General features: G+C 41.6%; 1 protein-coding gene across 1 annotated transcript in view; it reads right to left on the bottom strand.

Annotated features, from left to right (window-relative positions):
• plxna2 (plexin A2) overlaps positions 1–24,064 on the bottom strand; it is a 154,902-nt gene that overhangs the window by 115,706 nt on the left and 15,132 nt on the right. The window contains exons 2-3 of the mRNA XM_026333736.1: positions 15,767–17,100; positions 11,286–11,468 (exon numbers count right to left, since the gene is read on the bottom strand). Coding sequence (XP_026189521.1) covers positions 11,286–11,468; positions 15,767–16,966 — 1,383 coding nt within the window. The 5' untranslated portion in view covers positions 16,967–17,100. The remainder of the gene's footprint in view (positions 1–11,285; positions 11,469–15,766; positions 17,101–24,064) is intronic.

The following is a 24,064-nucleotide window of genomic DNA, read 5'->3' as shown; positions in this document are numbered from 1 at the left end:
CACCCCCTCTCTACCCAGTGTGTGTTGTGATGAAACACTCTTGAAATAGAGTGAAACATGTAATGTCTTCTGAATGTATGATCAAGGGAGCTCTGCACACCTCCCTCATACAAATAAGTGAGTGAAATTTGTTTGTGCACCACACCAAACACTATTATGCCAACATGCACATAGAAAAAATAACATACAGAAACCCTGATATACTGGGCACACAGATCAAAAGTAAAAAGATTCATTATACACTAAAGGCACAGCACTTCAGGAGAATAATATGCAAATAATGTAGGCACGATCATTGCCCCCTAATTCCCCAATTTAACTGACACAGTGCTAACCTAAAACTGTTTTGTCTGTTTTCCTGCTAATTCATTTTCACAGTCAGCTAATACAGGCCAAACACACATGCATACGAACAAGACACACCTCTTCTATCCATACACCCCACTGAGTCAACAGCTGCTTCCAGCAACCCCAAACTGAGGTTGCCAAATACACCACAACACATTGGTACTGTATGACTGATACTAACACATTATTCCCCATAGAAATGCACTCTTTAAACTGAGAGAAAAGGGTGAATGCTGATGGTTTGCTGCTGCGCTGTGATTCCATCAAATCATCACCTCTCTGGCTTGACTTCTAATCCAATCTGACACACATGCAGCCACACATGAGAATTTCACACATCTGGCCATGACCCTTTCCTTTAGTCAAGTTAGCAGAAGCCCAGATAATGTTTTTGCAACCGCTAACCATTAGGCTTTAATTCATAACAGCTATGGCTGAGCTGACCTGTGACTGTAGAAGACCTCTGGGTGCAACTCTGTTCTTTGATATCATGACCCTGTTTATTCTCCCTCAGTGGCCTGACATGGGCTTTCTGGTGATGCAGGTGCTTTTCACAATCACACACTCCCCCGTCCCTTGGATATTCACTTGGAAATCCACACTTTCCATTACACAGAATCTATCCAGCAATCTATCCACCCACACATTCTGACATATCACATATTTTGCACTGACTGTACTTTCCTAATGTTTTATATCCCCATTCAAACAATATCTGGTGTCTGTGGCCCCTCACACTCCATCTTCCTCTTTCTGTCACTATTTCAGTCTCACCAGTCCATGCATGGTGTGTAATGGCATTATAGAGCTGTGACACTGCGCTTGCTTGTGAGTGCTTTAGGGGCTGGATAGTGGTCTGATCACTGGAAGGAACATATTGAAAGTGAACTACAACCTTGAACTGACTGGGAGATCAGGGAATAACAGATAAATTATTTTGTTTCTTTTTTTCTTCATGAAATCATATGTGGATCTATATAAATATAAATACCTTCAAATACCAATATACAAGTAGTAAGGTCTTCAACACAAAAGAGAGATTAGAATGGATGCTACGCAATGTGTTACAAGCTATGCAGCAAAAACTGTCCAATCACATTAAGACTGTAGCCATCCTTGCTGGACGGCTGGACTATCAAAAGGGAGTCTGGGCTGACAGTTCCATTTCATGACAACATGAGGCCAAGCTCTGACATACAGATGTCAAGACAGAGAGATGCCCCATGCGCATGATTGTGTGTGTGTGTGTGTGTGTGTGTGTGTGTGTGCGTGTGTGTGTGTGTGTGTGTGTGTGTGTGTGTGTGTGAAAGCCAAGTGACAAGCAGGTAAAGACTGAGTGAGCTGATATTACCAGTGGCTTGAAATATTATCACATGCTATTAGCACTGTATCACTGTTCATTAGGCTGATGGTTAACTGGAGTTACTTGACAGCCCTGTGGTAACAGCAGTAGAGATGGAGAGAGTGGGTGAAAGAGAGAAATAAGGAGATAAACTGTCCGCAGAAAAAAATCTATTGTAGAAAGGAAAAAGTAGACAATATGATAAAGGCCTGTTTGCTTCAATCCTTCACTGTGAGATTCAGCATCCAGGTTTAAGACGTGAACCAGAGTATCGGAAAGAAAAGCTGGATAGTGGCTGTATATAATGTCACAAAAAAAGAACATGGCATATTACTATAATCCCCAATTCATAACATCCATAATACATGATAACCAGATGACTGTGCAATGTCAAAAAGCATATATCAAAGAAATGATTTGTGCAGAGCCCATAAAAGTTTCCTGTAAACACTGTGTGATCACACAAATGCATTAAACAGTGCTGTCACCCAGACAAGCTTAACTCTCAGGGCCCTGATAACTGCTGCTGTCTTGTATGAAGTAGTAGACAGAGGAGCAGTAAAGCTGTCCCACTATCAGACAGAAACATTAGTCGCTGTCACACTCTGTTTGCCTTTGCACAGTTTAGTATATCATCAAAGCCAAAACAATTCTCATTTCCGAAATCTATTAGAAATATGCAACTTGAAAAGACACTTCAAATGAAAGCACACATTTGCAAAGTAGACAAGAGGAATGCTTGAGTTGCTTGTTGCTTAAGTAATCTAGAATCATTATGCATGCTATCACAACATAAACAACGCATATTTTTCATTCGTAACAGCTTCTAATGAGGACGATCATTACGATGCATGTTAAATAAGGAAAATTTATCAAGAACTTCAAAAAGATTCCCTGTATTGTGAGTCACTGTTAGAGTTTCTGTGCAAGTTTACAAAGTAACAGTTTGCCATCACTCCCCTTCTGTCCTTCCTATTCCCCTTTTTATCTAATTTGGGACCACTCTTAAGAGCCGCAGTAATGAATTGGCTAATCACAGTTATCTGGCCCATTCAAGGGCTTTGTAAAGCAAATCAATAAAGCCTGGCACTGAGCCAGCCATCCACTTTGACAGACATTGCTTGCTAATCTATTTCTGGGGGTTGTTTAGTCCTAAAGAGGTTTACTCTTCTTCTGTCCGTCCCTTCTCTCTCTGTGTACGTCAGCAAAGTCAGAAGGGAGATTGAAGTAAGAGGGGAAAAAAATCTAATATTCCATGCCAGCTGGCAACTCAGAGGACAAAAGTCAAGCACTGAGTATTTAAAGTTCATTTAAGAGAGAGAATTTTTGTCTTTGATTGGTTGGACTGTTGGAAGCCATTGGAGCTCTGAGACTTATACCTCAGGCAAGAAAAAAAAATAGTAAAAAATACACCCATACTATGGTGTTTCCACAGTAACAGATCAATAAACACAATGCAACAACTGATAAGAATTTCTATGAATTTCAAATGTTCTCCCTGTGGTGCTTACTTGGGCTGCAGACAAAACAGGAATATTGATAGGCCGTGAGGCTCTGTGTCCCAACACAGCAGCCCTTGAATAATGCTTTGGTCATATTTTTGTTGTTTTTATTGCTCATAAAACATTTGATTGCTACGATGCATGAGGTAGAAATACCATATTCATGGCGGAATGGGTTCAGCCAATATTTTTACAACTTTGGGTATATTTGGGAATATTCATACTAATTTTCACCATGCAGCCAGTACCTCTGAACGTTGGAAGACTGGTTTCCAGTTTTCTGCTTCTATTTGTTTTGTTTCTACTTTAAGACTCCAAGTACTTCCAAACTCTTCATGGTAAAAATTCAAGTAATTAATGCTGCCATCAACTTAATTTGTAGCCCAAATTAAGTAAAATATGCTGAAAAAACAGCAACGCCCTTTCTCTAAGCACTCGCTAGTGAAAATTGTCTCTAATCAACAACGGGTTAATTAATCTCACTCATGAAGTTAAGTCCAATTATGGGACTGTTACGAAGTTGGTGGTGGTGGTGAAGGAGGAGAGGAGAGGACCCAAGTGCAGGACAAGTTCTTTCTTTCGCCTGGACTTACCTGGCACAGGCACTCGGCATGCCAGACATAAAACAAAACTAAACTAAAAACTCTCCTCGAACATATGAGACACACATGCACATGCACATGCATATGCACATGCACACGTACATGCACACGTACATATACATATACATACAATGCTCCAGCAATGAACAGAGGGGAAACAGGAGATTTAAATAGACTCATAACCAAAGACTAATTAAACACAGGTGAAACTGATCAAACTAATGAACACAAAGATGATTAACGTAGGAGAAAACAGGAAATTAACCAAAATAAAAGTCCAAAACCGGAACTGAAAAATCCATCCCCATAACAGGGATGCACTGAACAGGGTAATTTGTTTCCTAAAAAATAAAAAGGATTGGCAATAACAAATCTAATAAATAAAATAAAGCACTCCAGTCAGACAAAAAAGAAATCATCTTTGTGATAAATGAATGAGAATTACACAGCCATTAAATATATTACTAAATACACAACATATTACCAAAAATATGTGAGTCTCTCTTTGTGTCTTGGGATTTGACTACATTGGCATCAATGCATGCTACTGCATATATTCCAGCTAAATTAAGCCTACATGTACAAAATGTATGCACTGTATGAGTATTCGTCTCTTGTTGTTAGATAATGAAAAATGCTTCCTTTGAGACACTGGCAGAGAAAAGAGCAAGCAATTAGAGGAAAAGAATGGAAAGGGAGACAGATAGACAGAGAGAAAGCAACAGAGAGCAGTTTGAATGTGATTAAGGAGATCACTGCAGGGTAGGCTGTCACTGTAATAGTGGAAGCAGGGAGGAGAAGGAGAAAAAGACTAGGAGAAAGTGAGCGACTAAGACAGAGAAAGGAACAAGAAGAAAGAAAGGAATGAGATGGAAAAGGAAAACAGGAAGAAAATGAGAAGGGACAGCTGGCTGACTGACCAGGCTACATTTAACTCACTACTATGAAAAGAAAGAGGAGAGAAAGAGGGTGAGAGCAAGAGTGAGAGTAAATCAGAGAGGCTAAAAAGCAAAAAGCAGATATAAGACTAGGATGAATGGAACTGCAGGGGCTCTCAGTCTTCTGCTGGCCTTTTAACAGTGAAGTGTTTAGAGAAGCCTGGACCAGGTCTGGCAGATAGAGAGGTTTGGACTCTAAAGAAAGCCATGAAAGGCACAGCCTGCTGCCACAGCCTGGAGGCTGCTGCTGGCCGCCACTTTACGTGGCTCAAAGTTCAAGGACTGAGCAAGAGAGGGTCAAGTGAAGGCCAGGTACCTACAGGTCACACAGACAGCCTACCTCAATGAACATGCTGGTAATTAGCTATATGTCAATTCAACACCTATGCCACATAAACACCTACAATCCCTACTCATACAAACTCATCCAAAACACTGTCATGCCTCCAGACTTATAAACCTTTGTTTGTTTGTTTCTGAAGATAAATAATAAGATTACCAAAATTAGGTAGCACATACACTGGAGTACCTCTTAACGCTACGGATTATATTCATTGATCATCATGGTTTTCTGTAGAGGCTGAAAGGAAGCCTCTTGATGGTCTCTCTGTGGGCCCCCTCCGCTATCACCCTGAGACTCAGCCATAAAAGAATAAAATGTAGCTCTATTTGCAGTTGTTCCAGATAGTGCTAACTTTACTGGAGGACATTTGATTCAGAAAGTGGTGCAAGTTGTGTTTGGGGGAGAAAGTGTTCGCTTACGAGCAAAAGTAATTTCTGCAGGCCATTCTAGGCTCCCAGCAGTTGCCAATGGGCAAACTCAAGCTGCATTGCTTAGTTTAACATGATTACAAATATTGCAGGCAATCCAGCAATGAATATGGCTGTAATAGAGACATGTTGGCAGCTATCCCTTCACCTAAAATGCTCCTTATGTCTCCATGTTACTTGTCATTGTGACATTTTGTGGAGTTTGAAATGTTAGTTGTCTGCTTCATGAACAGGTGTCGGATGGTTTTCATTTAATTTTTAAACAAGACAGACAAAACAAAGCCTGTGGTTTAACAAAGGGATGCAATTAATTATTCTGTGTGGGATTAATTGGACCACACCATTCAATGGGAAATGAAGTGATGCAGTGTTGTTTTACAGTAGTAGGCATTGAATGAGAAAGAACAATTTGTGAATATGATGATTGCAAACAAATTCTACCTGGTGGCAACTGTGACACTGTTTACAATTGTATTTGTTTTCATGTCAGCCTGAGGGTAATGTAAGTCATGCAGCAACAATGGCTATGCTTATTAAATCCATTAAAATATGAATTCTTTGCATTTTCAAGTGTTTTTCTACATCACATAAGAAAGCACTAATGACCAACTGGAAGGACTAACTGAAAGTTTTTTATAAAGTGAAGTGAACAGAGTTTATCTTTATATTTCATATAGCTAGGTGGTATGTGTGTTGTGTGTGTGTGCACAATTAAAAGGATGCCAGGACCCCTCGGTTCTGTTCTCAGAGTAATTTGTTCTCTTTGGGGGAACAACTTTGGCTTCCAATCAGTTGTTGCCATGGACCTCAGCTGTTGCAGGAACATCAGCCCGCACATTACTTTAGGCCTTGCTCCCTTTCACTCTTTGGCTTATCTCACCATCTACATCTATCATTTCCTCTCTCTATCTGTCTTTTCCCACCTGTCATCCTCTGTTTTCCTCCTTCCTGTCTGACGTAATTCCATCCCATACCATCTGAACCAGGCAGAGCTAGGCCACACCGAAGCAGGGCCAGGACAAGTCATGCAGGTGAGCAGCCTGTGGGCTGACAGTCAACAGACAGGCAAAACTCACAGACCATGATCCCTCAGAGGAAAACAAATCCAAGGACTAACTTTTTGAGGCTTGTTGTGGAGTGTGCAGAGAGAACGCAAATGGTTGACCACTTGTCCACCAGGACCCTGGTGGAGCAGCTGACTCTATTTATAAGCCTTTTAAGTCACTGGCCCTGTCAGCTGCTACCCTCAGCAACACTCTGAGGGTAGCAGTACTGCATACACAACATACATCCTTGCTGCTCAGGCCAGAGTGGGAACTAGGTGAATCAGCAATGCATGCTCTGCTTCATTAACATGTGTGCAGTTAAACTGAACCAAGATTTGAAGTTGTCCCACTCAGCTACCAGGGCCAGTCATTCATTCCTCCAAATTAATCCCAGAGCATTCATCAGAGCATGATATGAAAAATGAAACAGGCCAAAAACAGCACATCATGGGTGAAGGCTTAAAGGACAACGGGCCAGAAGACTTTGTTTTTCATCCATGGTTTAATGCTGCTACAACCCACCACTAATTAACCCCTGACTTCCATTCAACACTCACAACCACCACTGTAATTTGTGGTCTTTGAATAAAAAAATTTAAAAAGCATTCAGTTCAAAATGTTAATGAAATAATAGCCTAAAACTAATAAAAAAAATTGCTCCTTTTTAATACAGATTTATGTATTTTCTTGAGTTACCATGACTCAATGACACATTATATAATTTCATAAATTAACCTATATAGAACTAAGTAACGCTGTTGAATGTAGAACGCAAGAGAGGATGCCATCTGGGAACGTATTCCTTTGGTCTCAGGTTCAACAGCTCTTAACCCCTGCTGCTTTTTATGAGACAACTGGGGCGGTGGATGTTCATTCTCTCTGTCTGTGAATTGATTCTTATTAACAGGGGAATCCCGAGTGTGCCTCTGCTGAGCTTGCTTTAACCTTCCCATTCATGTATTGCTGGGATGCCTTTCAACGTCTAATTTTACATGTCCAGTCATGCCCTTTATCTACATCTAAGGCTCCATGCAGCTCGTCTCCATGTTAATGCCATCCCAGTCCCCGTGTGGGATACTGTATGTCTCTGCTTAAGCACAAATTCAAGCCAATTCCAATTTAGGTGATGCAACACTTGAGTAATGTGTATTCAGAAAAAACTAGATAGCAGATCACCTATCTCTATAATTTGACCCGCAGAACCCTGAAGCAGTCTTTCTCTCGGTACATACAGTAAGAGCAATAACATACAGTAGTATGATTTATTGTATTGTGTAATCTTAAATCTCAAATTAAAATAGGACATTGAAATTACGAGCAGGAGTCCAAACTCTGTGGAAAATCTTCAGATGTTAGCTTACTGTGGACTAAAGGTCCAGGTTGGGGCCTGACTGGAACTGGTTTGTTGCTAGAAAAAGTGCATGAAGGCCCGGAATATTGATTGCACCCTAGAAGCTTTCTGCTGAGATCAGGGAGTCCAGAACCAATGCCTCATGATACTCAGAGTACACATTTAACACCTATGTAGTTAAACTGTCATATAATAGTACCTGGTTTCATCCTAATCCACCTTCACAGAGGAATAATATGTTTATTTGACACTATATCCATCCATGGAGATGGAGCATGTCTTTGTACTGTTGGAGGAAGCCACAGCACCCGTAGAATACCCACACAGACACAGGGAGAATATGCCAAATCCATACAGAAAGGCTGAACAGGATGCAAACCCAGAACCTTCTTGCTGTAAGGCACCTTGCACTGATATCCCTTGGCCCTGATACTATAATACACATTAAAATGTGATCACTGCACACATTGTGCACATAATCACAGCACCTGAACACTATTATACTGTCTGAGGCACACAGCTGCAGTTATTGTTTCCTGCACTCTATTACACCATATATACATTCTCCTCTCCCTAGTGTCTGCTTACTCCCCCAGCCTCTTAACCCCTCTTCCTCAATCAATCCACTGCAAAAGCCTGCCACAGGCAGCGATATCCACCAACACTATCCCTCCTGCTTTGCCATGCTTCAGCAAAGCCCAGGAAACGGCAGCCTATACAAGCGCTCGTCTGCAGGGAGAGCAAGAGGGAGGTGGAGGGAGGGAAGGAGGAGCAAGATTGAATGTAGAAGCAGGAGATGGAGGGCATGAGTGGGGAGGGGGGATTCTTTGGGAAAGGAGCCAATCCAATTACAGGCAGAGGTACAGACCTGGTTTCTTTGGCGGCTCTAAATTCACATTTCACCGATCTCTTCCTCCTTGTCCCAGTACCTTCTTCTTCTATCTCTGCCTCTTCCTGCTGCTGTTTTTCTTTTTTTTTTTTTCACGGCTCATACACACACCTATCTGTACATCCTCTCTCACCACACCTCTCCCTTTCCCTATTTGTCTGTTTCTCTTGATTTTAGGAATAGGTGGAGCAATAGAACCAGCAAAGGACAAAAATTTGTCACCCTACAGGTGTATCATGCCCTAATGTGAAAGAAGCCTGCAGCACCTTATTCTGTCTCACACAGCAACAAAGGATCTTATTTTCCTACTGCAGGCAGAGCTGATCTGATCACCCTATCCCTCTGCCCTCTTTGTGACACCTGAGCGAATGAATCGTGATAACATTTTTAGTGTAAACACATGCATATTTCAGACACACCAAAATGCACGCACACCTTAACAATAACAGTGAACAAAACAGCGTTCTTCCCTCTTCATTACATATTAAAATTGTGTGTCGTTTTCCATGCTTTTGGAGACAGCTGGTGGGCAAGTTCTGGTCTGTATCTTCAATGCAAATAGGTGGATAGCCAGTTCTGGTTTTGTGTCTTGTGTCATGTATCTGCATGCAAATTTTTACACAGTGCTTCATAGCCAACTAATATTATTTTAAACAAATCAAGTGCAGCACACTCATGCAAAAGCAATTTTACACTAAAATACAGGCATACCAAAAACAGATGAATTTCCAAATATCCAAATGATTTGCAGTTTCAGTTTTGTGCCACTTGCTGAGAGAAGTAATCAATGTTACTCTTAACAGCTATGGTTGCATTCTCTCATACTTCATAACGAGAGCCAGTTTTAATTTTATGTTTTGCTAAATACAGCACAATCAAGGCAGCCTGAAGATTTCTACCAGAAAATAAACTACTCAGACTATGAGATGACAATAAATGAAATAATAACATAATAACACTCACTGTTAATAATAACACTCATTATTGAGAATTTTGCTAATGTTTTAGTGAAAGTGGCATGATAATCTCATTCTGTTATCCTATGGATCAGTCTCTCCGGTTGAGTGCTCTAGTAGGCATTTCTGTTCTGGCCAGTGGAGCATGGTACCTTTTCTCTAGGTGCCCTTCTAATATCCTAGTTAAATCCTCCCCCATGTTAGCGTTACTGTGGTTACAGCCATGCCCCTGTGTGGCGCGAGCCTAAGTACACAGTGGCACACAATGCTATTTTGCATGAATTCTCAAACAGGGAGCAGAAGAGAGGAGATTGAGGGAGGACTGGGGGAAGGCAGGCGGTGGCTACAGCCAAGAGTGAGGAGATAAAAACAATACGCAAGCAAAAAAGTGCGGAAAACATTTTTTTTCTTTCTCATCTCATTTAACCAAGTAGAAAAAGATGCTAAATTTTTAAACAGCTCAAACAGGGGATTACATCGAATGAACATTCTCCCCACTACAGCTTGATTGGTGTATTGATTTAATTATGAATAGATGGAGACTAAAATAACCCAGGCCAATACCACTGGTGTTGCATTGCCAGGCTTGAAGTAAAAAAGGCCTTGGCAAAAGAGGCATCTAAAATGGTTTTAGCAACTCTTTTGCAAATGCTTCAGTCTCTGCATCTGAGCTTCATGCAGCTGTTGTCAGAAGGGGGAGGGCCAATCTTATGGCCCAGTGACACACACCTGCTGTCACTCAAACAGCAGCCCCATGGAGGGTGAAGTCAAGTGAAAACTGACAAAGTGTGGTCTAGTAAGCACCATCAGCATGCAAGACAAACAATTATTGTCACACAGTACACGTACACAAGCATGTACTGTATTATCTACAGTTAAATATCTCAAAAAAATGTTACTTGCAATATATTATTACCTGTCGTGGATCATAATAGCACCTGCTTTCAAGTTAATCAGGCAAATATAGACAGTAGGTACTCCTCAGAACACCCTTGAACCCATGGTATAGCACTCACTTTCCCCACTATTCAATCCTGTCAGTGAGCAGTCTTGTCTAATACCTTGTTTCCTGTGGCTGGGGTGTGAAATCTATCATTATTAACTGGCCAGCAGCCCTTTAACCCTGTGTGCTGTCTGTATCCTCTAACTCAGACTGGGAGGTTTCGTACATACGCTTGCTCTCTCTTTTGCCTCTCAGTGGGCCACAGGCAGAAAGGTGCCTATTAAAATTAATGGGCCTGTGCAGGTTATTCAACACTGCAATATTGGCGCTCACTTAACAAGGAACTGGTAATCACCACTACAGTGAGCTAGCCATTGCCATTACCCCTTTCTGACACTTTGACAGCAGGCATTAAATATTAAAGAGATAAGTTTCATTCTGACCATGATCCATCTGCATGGAAATAGGACCACTTCACAGTGTCTATACTCCATGGACCACTGGAAAGCCTTATTCCTTATGTATAACAGTGAGCAGAGATCCTCTGCAACTGGCCATTAACCTCTGGGTGAGAAGAGGAAAAGAATTAGAACTCACCTTCTTTAGGCGTCCACTCTTGGTGCCCACAAAGGCTACACAGTAGCCATTGTAGACATAGGAGGTGACAGAAGTCATGCGGTCCCGAGTCTCTGTGTAGAGAGTATAACCGGTCACCAGCTGAGAGCCGCCGAGTGGCTGGTTGATGTCCAGACCACAGAAAGAGTCATCAATCGGCACTGGCTGGAAGGAGAGAGGAAACGCAAATGTTACAGAATGAAGTAAAGAAGTAGATGAAAATGGAAAGCGAAACACAGAAAAAGACCTGAACATTATAGGCAGTATGAGACAAATGTGTCACATTAAACATAGAGACCCTTGACCCAATGAGATGAAGTGACAAAAATAAACAAAAGAGAGAGAAATCTACACTTAGAGATCCAGACTTTAGTACAGTGGGGAAGCTTAGATGCAGAGTGTTATTAAAAAAAAAGGACAGGATGATACAGCTGACAAAGTGAGACAGAAGGAGAGAGTGGTCAAAGTTGTTGAAATAGTGGCAGGTGAAACAGCGTTTGAGACGGAAATGACAGGGTGAGAGAGGTGAGCCTGAGACAGAGGGTGGTCAGAGTGTCAGCGGTGGAGGTGTGTGAATAAGTCTCCCAGTCAGATAAACATTTGCCTTTCTGTTCCACTTGGCAGACATGTTTCGGCTCTGCCTGACTGAGCTCCACCTTGCTCTCACCGTGGCTCATTACCCTGGCCTATCATCTCACCTCTGCAGGAAGACACATGCCACATAATAACTGTGCAACCCTTAAATATGCATGTGGGTGAAGAGACTGCAGTGAACTGCATTTACCCATTCATTAGAAAATAATCACTACTTTAAAGTCTCATTAAGTCTGACATGGCTTCTTAGAAAAATATGGGCATCCCCATATATCTGGAGATGTAGGTTATCGTGTGATAAAAATAGAAGATAAAACAAGATAATGTGGAAAAGAGGAGGCCTGTGAGGGCAAGACAGTGGTGTTTCTGTTGTTGAATCAGGTCAGCTTAGACAGTGTGAGTGGCAGTGGCCTCAAAGTGCCATGTGGAGTGAAGTGAGATAGCCCGGCGTGCTTTCCATATACTGTACATATCCCATAGCCTCTTGCTCAAAAACAAAATCTCTAAATATATATGCCCCTTTGCCAACCCCAACTCATTAATTCTCTTCTGTCACAGTATCCATCTCTTGTCTGTCTCCTCTCTGTCTCAGTCTTCGTCCCTGTCAGAATGGTATAAGCACACTATGTTGAGTGACATTTCCCACTCTGGGAGGCAGCTCAACCCTTTCACTACACACCAGGTCTGTAAAACTTTTCAGTACTACGCAGATTTTAATGAGCAGAGCAAAAGCAATAATGCTCGCAGGGAATAATCGCCTCCACGCTTAAAGTCATGCCCCGACTTCATGGCATTTTCTTTTATTTCCTCAGCCCAAAATAGCACAGAGTGTTATGGGGTACTCCACTGCACTATTTACATTTGAATCAGTTAAGCTGACATTATTCTTTTCTCTTAAGGTTATAAAATTAAATGGACTGTATATAACTGTTTAATGCTTGTTTTAAACATGTCCTGATTACAAGGAGGCACACAGGATGAATCAGACGGGAAAACAAGCAGACACAGTGACTTGAGAAACAGCCATAAGTTCCAGACTTTGGCTTATCAATAGATACCCCTCAAATGCATTCTGCTATTCCACATATGGTCTGCTGGGCTCCCCACCATTTGGTGCTGATTATATCTAGATTGTTTAGATGATGTACGCTTAGCAGACTCGGCTGCCAAGTCAAATCCCCGTGGATTCTTTGTGATTGTGTTTTCTTGTTAACCTTGTAGCAGAATTTTTGTTTTTCCCCTATGTTATCACAAATTAAGTAAGTGAAGAAATTTAGATCTGCCATGTCTCAGACTGTACCATACAATTACGCTGATTATCTTCAGCCAGGCTGTAGAGAGACCAAAAATAGACTGTAACACTGCATGATTAATCCTTATCGAATAACTCGTAAGACAGTATAATATTTAATCTATGCTGGAAAAAGTTGGACCCTGGCCTGCTTTAACAAAAGACTACATGATGTCTTTTAAACAATGAACTAGTGTTCCATTTGGGGTGGAATTTGAATGAAACATGAATTAGATGTGACAGGATATTTGCTCTCAGAGTTTCCCTCTCAGGGTACATCAGTGTTATCAATACAAGCTCCGATTTGCTGTCATGAATGGTTAATTAGTTGGTGGGGATTGAGGAAAGAGCAGGATGATGGTATTAGTCAGAGAGACAAACAGAAAGATAGCTTGATACAGAAAGATTCCCAACATGGCTCTCCTCCATAGGAGTGACTACAGAGATGGTGTGAATCTCCAGATGGCAGAAGGCTGGATGGCTGGGTGATAAATCTTTGATTGGCTGCTGTGTCTGAATCCCCTGGCTCAGCCTCAGTTCCATTCCCAGCCTCAGCCTTGGCCTGAATGTAAGTGTACACACAGTGTCTGCAAGACAGGAATGAGATCTGGGGGTATAATTAAGGTTCTGTGCTTTGAGCTCACTGGCTACCTGCTGTTAGCAATGGACCAGAGGAAAGGCACTGGGACTCCATGTGTAATTTACTCAGAAACCAAATGAGATATGGTTAACAGTAACAAAAATACAGTCTCTAACGTCTCAGTCTAACCTCGGCACACCTTATATTCTAATCTCAGACACGGGTGTTCAAAATCACCATACATGCAGATTCAGGAACATATTTATTTATAATACATACAAAGATGTAAAACATACTGTATGTGTGCTTTAGAAGCCGTCACACAACCACAGCAAGCAGACAATGTTAGCATGAGTGACATATGTGCTTGTTAAATGTAATTTGTATAGGCTTTAAGAGTCCCATATCCATTGACATCTATCTGCATAATCCATAATACTAAAGATTTTCGGCAGCTCATTGAGCACGAGGACACAGTCTTAAGGATTGTGTTTTACATCTAATCTCTGTGGCTACATATACAAAGCTTGTGTATTTTTTGCATATAATGTCAAAGGGGGTGGAACATTATTGATGGTGCCTGTTTAAAGAATGGAGTGGAGATGCAGCTACGGGAAAGTTTCAGAGCATACTGAGATGATTGGGGATTCTTCATCTTCTGTTGTGTTTTCAGCTCCCACATTTAGACAGGCTCCCATTCTCTGCAATGTCATTGCTATATGCCACCATTTTTCCTTCTTTCACCTTGTCTCCTTCTTCAAACATGTTCTCCTGCCTACTCATTGGAGCTAAAACAACCCAGCAGTGCTAGTTCAAAATAATGTCTCCCTCCTCTTACAATGAGCTCTGACACTAAGCTAATGGGGAATTTACTGATTTCAGTGTGGTCAATTGAGTGCCCTAGGAGGGATTAGTAACAAAGGAAGCTGATCAGTGGCTCAGCGAGTATAGAGATATCACTAGAGACCTAAAATACATCAAGACCTACAGCACAACACCCTCATTTGCACAGACACACACGCACACGAACACCTACACACACAGACACATACATGCCCACACACACACCCTCACACACACACACACACACACACACACACACACAAAGTTAACTTACTAGTCATATACTTGGCTAGTCATTAATTCTTAATATTCTAAAATTGCTATTAGCAATTACAAAATGAAAGCACAGAGGACTGTAGCCTCTTGGGAACGAGGGAAAATCAAGAAACTTAATTCTACTTCAAAACATGTAGCAGATACATGGTCTCGTATTATAGTATAATTAGGGATTCAGAAGGAAAAGACTGCTGTGTGATCTATGGCAGCATCAGAAGCAGAGTGATACCCCCCACTCCATTTTTTCACTGCAGAAGTGAAGAGTGTTTATTTGTATTGTGCACAAGAAGAACATTATCACTTTGATGGCTGCCAAAAATAAATAAATGTTCCCTAATTTATGAATAGCTCTCATTAAAATATACTTGAAAGTGGTTGTTTCCTGTTATCAGAGCTGCAAAACAATCTGACATAATTACATTAGCGGTGTGAGAATTACTTGATAACAGAGTGCATGCCATGCAAGGTAGTCAAACACATTTCCTGAAGACTGCTGTGTTTATTTTCATCAGAGCATACGCCCACAATACTTTGAACATTGTGGTTTCCAGGCTCAATGAGAAGCTTTGGTCATTCTTTTACTGTTTTCTGTGTTATTTAAGAACAGGAAATGAGATGTAAATATTGAACTGTTGTATAATTCTGACTGTACAAATGTACAGTACAGTACATTAGTGATTCTTCATTGACTGAGGGCTGATTACAGCTCAGTGAGTGTACGATAACAGAACTGTAACTATTTGATCACCACATGGCAAGGGCATATTTCTGTCATGATGAGGTCCACAATAGTGGATAACGTATATACTATATGTATGGTAAATGTGTGCATGTGTGTCTATGCTCGTGTGTGACTCAGCATCTATCACTGTAACTCACCGCTTTGGTGCACTGCACATCCTTCCCCAGCAGCCAGTTGAGCTCCAGGTTTCCTTCTCCCTGGTAGCAGGACTGCAGGCGCTCCTTGATCCGTGCATTGATGTCTCGAATGGTGAATGCACAGAGTGCTGAGTCATCTGGCGGGCGATGGAACTGCTTCTGGCCCTTTGAGAAGATGGTGAAGAGCACATCATCTTGGGCACTGATGTTGAGTGAAGCAGCAAGAACGCGACCTGGCTTGCTGAGGTAAGCAGCCTGCAGTAACCGGTACTCAATGCCGTTCTTCACACAGCCAATAGGGAGAGAAACATAGGAGTGAAACTTGCGGTCGTCTTTGCAGAGACGGACGATTCGAGAAGTGTAGAAGAGGTCACTGGTGGAGCCACTCGATGACATGCTGTTCTCCGGGGTCTCAGGCTGGACAGTCAGGAAGTAAACAAAGCTGCCACTGGCAAAGCCATACACATAGTAGATGTCAAAATGGGAGACTAGTGCCAGTGTATCTGATGGTATCTTGATGAGGGAGGACACAAAGTCAGTATGCAATTCATAGTCAAGCATCGCAGAAGATTCTGGGTCACAGGGCAGCTTCCGACTGGAGATGGTGGGAAAATAGTCCTGCTTTCCATCTACTGCTGTGCCAATAAATAGGGTGCCATCCTGGCCCTGCGAAGGCACAATGACTCCATACATAGTCCCAGTCTGGTTGACACTGGAGAGGTAGTGTTCTTTCTTATGGGAAGGTTCAACTAAGATAAAGAGGTCATCCAATCTGAGGAGTTTACACACCCCTTGGTAGAGGCTACCACAGGCCAGTAACCGATTTTGGGAATAATCAATAAGAAGAAGCTTGTTGACATTGTTGGTAGAGACAAGGGGCTCAGAACAGGGCTGGACAATCAAAGGGGGGTAGCAAGCTTTATTGTCATCCTCTGGACCAGTGTCATGAGAAACAAGGAGAGTCAGGTTGCCTGAGAGCTTGTACACACGGTTGACTGCTCCAATATACAGTGCCCCTGTGGTCTGGTGAACTGTAAGGTGGTTAAAGACCCAATCCCTACGTTCAGGGTGGAAACTAGTGAATGTCTGTCCGGTGCACAAGGCAGGGAACACTATGAGCCAGAAGCCCAGCAGACCAGTTATAGTTCCTACTTTGGGGTCAGGTGATAAAGTCCTGCGTGTAGCCCGCCAGCCTTCCATGTTTAATGGGCTTGCAAGGAAAATGCAGAGGAAGCAGAGAGAATGGATGAGGGGACAGAGGGAGGAGACCTTCACCTTTTTATTGTTGAAGGTTATCTTGCAGGTCAAACCTTTGCAAGGGTCTTCACATGTTTCTGGAAAAGAAAACAAAGGAGAAAGAAAAAAAGATGTTAGATATCTAAGTATGACTCACATATCCTGTAAAGGAAACACATATGACCAAATGGAAAAGGATTCTCTGTAGCTGCTTGAAAGGGTCACAGTTCAACTTCAGTAAGCCGATGAGCTGTGGAGAAGGGGAGTGGAGGTTTAAAGACACAATTGGTGGAAACTATTATGGTGCACATTCCAAAGAAGTTGCTGGACAGGGCAGGACAAAGCAGGAAAAGAGAGGCAGGCTACAGCAGCGGAAATTAGCCTGACCTGACTCATACCACTGCTGTTGTCACACAGGGTTTCTATGAACAGAACATCCAGTGCTGACATTGCCCACAGACTCACAATTTACATAAAACCTTGGACACTTGGCAATGACTCAGTGCACTTAAAGTCAATTGAGAATTTATTGAAAACTTATTCAACCTTAGATGCTGACACATTAAACAATTAAACAACAACAGTATTAACAACATATCTAAATTAAACTGGCAAATTTGTTTACATTACCATATTATCAAGAATAAGGCTTAGTTTTCTATTTAAATAATGAATGAATTCAATGAACAATGAATTCAAGCTGCTAAAATATTATAATGACAATAATAATAAATACAAATGTGATTTGATTGAAACAACTATAACTCAACAATGACATACAGAAACAGATACATTGGTACATCTGAAATTTCTTTTCTGTCTTTTCCTTTAAATCCTCTCCCTTCTCATTTCATTTCTACATTCACTCCCCTTCATTTTTTATTCTGACTACAAGCCATCAACCAACAGCCCTATCATTTGTTCCCTTTCCATATCTATCTGTAAAAACATACATCAAGCAACGTCTGCAATTTATGCAACCATGTTCAGCCTGGGCTGGAGAGATCTCTGCCATAAACCAAGAGACGGAGCTCTCTGCAGTCTGTCCCCAGGAGTTAATTATCTCGCCCATTTGAAAGGAAGGCCTGGATCTTATTACTGGAACAAAGTGAGAACAAATTGGGACCCACTTCCACACGCTCCTTCCCTCTCTCCTTTCTCTTCAAGGTGTTTGTTTTAGAGAATCTATCTATTAATTACTCTTTTCTAAACATTTCTGTTGTTTTTTTAAAAAATCTTTTTAATCTTTTCTATTTATTCTCCTGTTCAAATGATCAGATCATAGTGGGATTAATCACTGGAAGGACAATAATCATCTTTAAATTAATCAGCCACAGTATTAGATCTGTACACAGCTCCCTCCTAAAAACACCAGCCCACTCAATATACAGTTTGTGTATTTGTGTGTGTTAGTGCCACATTCCCTAATATTATCGGAGTACTCTATCAGAACAAAGCAGTGTGAGGGGCTAACAAGTGTAGACAATAGCAGTGCATCCCAAAATCAAGTATGATTAGGTGTAGCGATCCAACAAGGGTAATTACTGTGGAGCTGGAGGAGGTAAGCTGGGAGGGGACACCAGGGGCTGGAATGTAGTCAGAGATGGCCCTACATCATTTGTCACGCTCCGGATTTGCATTTCCAGCAGTGAGAGCACAGAGAATCAAAGGTGATAGATGTGGCTGGAATAATCAGCCACAACTGCACCTTGAATTAACAAGCACTTGCAGTTTACGATACAATAGTGATATATGGAGAGATACTGACACCTAGGCTACTACACCCTGGTTTGATTTGTAGACCCGATCTGGGATTCCCTCTGAACCGTGTCTGCCCTTTCACACACCTCATCCAAGCTTGGTAATTGTCATCTCAGGGTCCCCTCCGTGATCAACGGGTACGCTACTCAGCTCAGACTTAAATATAGACCCTTAGGGAGAGTATTGATCCATGTGTCCATAAACACCAGTCCTAAGGCCCAGTCAAGCTGTTCTTGGCGTGTGTGCAGGAGGAGGTGTGGGAGGTGCTCTGTCCCAGAAGCAGTTTATTAACACGGTTATAAAAGTGCCATTGCCTCTAAAAAAAGCAGTGAGGGCCAGACCCTCTCCCTCACCTTCAGTTGCCTGTGCTCTGCTGAGCTCCTTTGTTTGAGTTTGTACATGCTAGATGTGCAAAGTGGATCCCTTTGGTGGTATAATCAGCCTCCTGCTGAGCCAGCTTTTTGCACAAGCCCCACAGCCTTTTGCCCTTTCGGGCTTTTGCTACACCCCCACCCCTTATTCATATATGTGCATGCAACATCCATCCATCCAGCTTTTCTTTTTTACTTTTTTTTATTTCTCTTTTCTTTCCAAGTCAGGAAAAATATATGCATTACTCTGTCACGTTGTGGTAACAGCTGCAGCGGCAGAGAAAGAGAGTGACTGAATGGTGTACATAAAAGGCTCCACAAAGGTTATCCATTCATATTACTTTCAGTAACAGGGGGAATGACGTCTTTGTTTAAGTTGATTGCATGACCACCTCTTTGTTGCTTTTGACAGAGACTTCTCTGTACTATGCAGCTGAGAAGTAGACTCGAAAAGAATAAGAACAACACCAATCACCCCTTGTGCTCTTTAGTTCAAAGCCGTGTCTAGCTTTTGTTTATGAGGATTCAGAATTGCTGAGAAGAAAATTAACATATAAATGCAACCAGGAATGATTCATACTTAAACACAGTTACCTACTGACCTAGAAAAAGAAGTGGACAGCAGTGAATAGAATTATGTGTAAGGTAGAAATTGCAAATATAAGTCAGCAGTTTTGAAAATGTAACTCCTGCTATGTGAGAACAATTTCTGCTATTAGCACTGTGCTCTTACAACAACTGCTGTTACAACTATTTGCACTATCAACAATATTTTAACACATGAACTGTTGTCTGTCACTGACAACATCAAATAAATCAAGTCCTGGTTCTGACAGAAGTTCAGGTTGTTGACTCATCAAACCTGTGGAAAGTCAAACGGACATGGTAGCAAACTGCCAGCTGCTTCTGTGTTACATCACAGGAGAATTAAAAAAAAAAAAGAAGAGCATCAAGTCAAGAGAGACTGAAAAGCTCTTAAATTTCAGCAAACATGCAAGCTGTGATCATGGCTTGGAGAAAAGACAGTTTTCACAAAACTTCCCATTCATAATGAATAGTCAGGCACACAAAAACACGTCGTTGGCACCCAGGCTGCTTCTGAGCACTTGTTAAACAAACTGCTCCCACTGGCTGCCTGTGCTCTGTCAGCGTGTCTGGTTATAGGTCCCTTTGCTGAAAAGATGGTGATTTACCCAGTCACTAAATAAATCCAGTGGCTACACCAACAATGGTCAAAGAGAGCTCCACTGTGGCTGATTATCGAATGAAATGATGCTAAGAAGCAGCAGAAATAATAAACTATAAGGACAAGCAATAAGGTCAGCTATGAAAAAATCTGAAATGATGAGCTATGCAAATAATAACTGCTGGCTGTGGACACAGCAGCTGATAGGCAGTGCAGCAGCCAGGCTTTCTGAAGTGGCCGCTGTCATCCTGAAATAGACAGAAGGTCTTCTGTTTTTTCCCTTTTGTCCCCACATACTAAGCTTCTTAACAGTGCAGCCAAATTTTCTTGATCTCCTAAATTCATATTTACAGCAATTGTATTGCAGAAGATAAAGAACATAAACCAAAATCCCTTCACGGTGCTAAATCCATTGTTGTCATGCAGGAAAAGGAAATGGGAGATTGTAATTTCATGCTATGGATTAATGTGTTCTTCCCTAAATGATTAATGTAAAGCGCTTAAGTAATAGTGATATGCTACAAATCAAAGGGACAACTTGTAAGAAAAATCTGCAAACCAGCTAGTCAAGAAAAGTAAAAGGTATGAAAACATTTAGCATTTTGCGCATCATTGCGTTGTAAGCTTTTCAGTCCATGTGGCTACTTGTGCAGTAAAAATAGACCATTTAATCTTCCCTAAAGGGAGATCTTCTTCTATAGGAGCCTATAAAAAAGCGATTAGCAGCAGAGGTTAGTCCATTAGTCTTCTCCCTTTGCTGCTATCAACAGCAGAGATAATGAGAGGCCTCTCTGGCATCTTGAATTGTTGAACTGGAGTTATATTTATACATTCTTTTGTCTCAATAGGAAATGGATTTCTCTGCTCCATTGCCAGCTCTATCTGTCAGCTACCAGGAAAACTCAACGTATCTATTCTGCATCCATCTATCCTTCAAGTCGCTGCAGGGAAATGACAGTAGCAAAGCAGAGGGATAACACCCTGAGAAACCACAAGCCCTCCAGTAACTGCTATCATTTCACTCTGTCTGGTTTCCTGTGCTGTCGTTTTGGAGGCAGCTGATTATTCCTAAGATTTCCTTCTGTGACCAAATTTAAAATTCCATTACATTGATGAGGGAAATAACTAATAATAAATTGTAGTTTCTTATAACATTGTAACAACATGAACACTGCTGTTGCATTTTCTGCATGACCTTTTTGAAAACTGTTTTGTTTTTGTTTATCCTTAGACCTGGTATGTGTCATGCTCCGAGCAGTGGCTAAAAGAGCTGTAATTTCATATTTCACATAGTATGTGTCTATTTGTTTGCAATTAAGCAAGTGCTTTAAGGGCACTAACAGAGCACTTCAGTGCATCCAGTTTGTAACAGGATGATATCTGTTAGTGACCCATGTCAGTGCACTTGCTAATGACCATCTGAGTTTAGAGGCCTGCAGCGAGGCCTTCAATTGCCTTTCACTGAACTGCATCCGCTGAAAGCAGGCAGTGCTTCATTCTGCCCCAGCTTCTCAGACTGACTCCATGTGTATAATATAGTATTTAAACATCCCCTGCCCCAAGCACACATGCATATTTTGAGATATTCCACAAAAAAGCATGTCATCACGACACATGAATAATCGAGCCTCAGCATAGCTGCTTATCCCTGAATGCAAACAAGGGCACGTGTATCTAATCTTTCCCTTTAACCCTGACTCTGCTGGGCCCCTGTCCTGCTTCACACACTTCAAACTCTCTTTGAGCAAACACATGCTGGTATTACAACTAAAACCTTTGACATCCACCAAGAGATTTACAATGTCACTGTTCTAATGATTTTTGTTTCCCCTCCCACAGCCTTATCCCTTATCCTCCAAACGCACACAATCACTTTCATGCTTTTATACAAACTCAGACATGCACATATCCACACCCACCATCAAAGACATGCCTGTATATCCACAGAGGTACACAGACTGACTAACAGCTTCTATGTATGTTTGCTATTAAATTGAAGGTTGAATTGTGAGGCATGATCTTCTCAAGCAGCCCCACTACCAGTAGCTGTGTAGTGTAGGGCTCATCATCACTATCTGTCAGCCTGTGAAAGCAGCTTTCTATTAGGAGGCATTTCCATAAATCTAAATGGTAAAGGGCCCAGCATGAAGAGAGAGAATCCTCAGTGGGCAAAGAAAACAAAGAGAGCGGGATGTCACAGGCAGCCACAGGATTACATAGCTTACCTCAGCACACATACAGAACTGAATCAGGCTCTTTAAGAGACACCATACCCATTTTAGCAAATCAGAAGGCTCTGACTATTCCTGAAACATGTTGCTGATATGGCAAGGTCCTGTCAATTTAAATGATAATATAGATGAAAATGAAAGGCATATGTGTTAGGATGTAATTATACATGAAAGCTAAAGTACCTGTGGTGTGATGTGTTTCAGTGGCTGGTGAATTTGAAAATGAATTATGTCTGCATGAATTATTAAAGACAAGAGATGCACAAACGTCTGAAATCTGAATAATTTCTTCCCTCATGTATATGGAGGAGCGAGTAAGGAACGAAATGTAAAATGAAAATCAAATAATTAATTCCAAGCAGTTTAGTAAAGTCACTAATTTTGTAAACCAAACTTCAAAATTTGCACTTGCATCATTACTGTCTCACAGCTGAGGCTGCTTTCTGGCCTAATTCTTAAGACACATTTAAAAGTTGTTGAAGCAGACAAATGGACTTGGTGAACGGAAGAGGTTGGCTGGTGCACCAGGTAGCAGGTGCAAAGGGCAGACACACATTGGCCTGAGTGAGCAGGCAATTGTGCGTCCAGTGTGGAATAGACTGGAATGAAACAAATAAATGGTTCAGTTGATCTGGCCTTTCTGCAATCAGATTACATAAACTCTAGGTTATTAATGTGCTGCAGAGTTGAACATAATGAGGGAGGACTAGCGAGGGCAACCAAGCCAGGAAGATACAGATGACATTAACCCAAACAAGCGCAAGCCACATCATGACCTGTGTGTCCTCGTGTGTGTGCGCGCATGCAAGCACTAGCATCATCATAATGTGCAATTATATGTGCACCAGTTTGTGTCGGTGTATTTACCTTCTTTATCAAGAGAGTTTCTCTGCAGAGGTGATATCTGACCACAGCTGCACTCTGCTAAAGAAAGCCTGGACTCTGACCTTTGGTCTGCAGTTGGCCAATCAGAGTGAAGCACAGATGGACCAAACCTTCTGTCAAATAATTGTGCCAAACCCACAGTTAAGCAACACCAAACCACTCTGCAAATGAACTAAAATGTCTGATATTAACTTCTCATTTAGTTGAGTGTGAGAAACATTTCAGTTACACAGAGATGGACTAAAGAAGACAGCAAGAGAAAATGGCTTCCATTTCAGTAGCCACATGTATCCCCACGCAATCACTCACTCCCCCACGTCCTATCTCATCATTTGTCTCACCAGGATCAGAGCAGCTGTTGGAGGGACTGAGAAAGGGGAGAAGGATTGGGAGGGAAGATGGAAAGGGGAAGGTAGGTAATAAAATGCAGCAGGAGGGGAAATGAGGAAAGGGGAGAGGAACTGTAAAATGATGTCCTGTGAAAGTGAGCGAGAAGGACAAAACAAAATAATGCTCCTAGTTTGAGTGTGTTTGAGACCAGAAGAGATGAAAGAAAAACAGGGTAGGACAGACAGTGGATGGGAGGAAAGAAAAAAGGAAAGGGAGCCATGCAGAAATTACTCCATCT

This window comes from Mastacembelus armatus, chromosome 7 (assembly GCF_900324485.2).
Source record: "Mastacembelus armatus chromosome 7, fMasArm1.2, whole genome shotgun sequence".
NCBI classification, from domain to species: Eukaryota; Metazoa; Chordata; class Actinopteri; order Synbranchiformes; family Mastacembelidae; genus Mastacembelus; species Mastacembelus armatus.
Note: the sequence above shows the minus strand (reverse complement) of the source record. Positions and strands in the feature narration are given on the sequence as shown.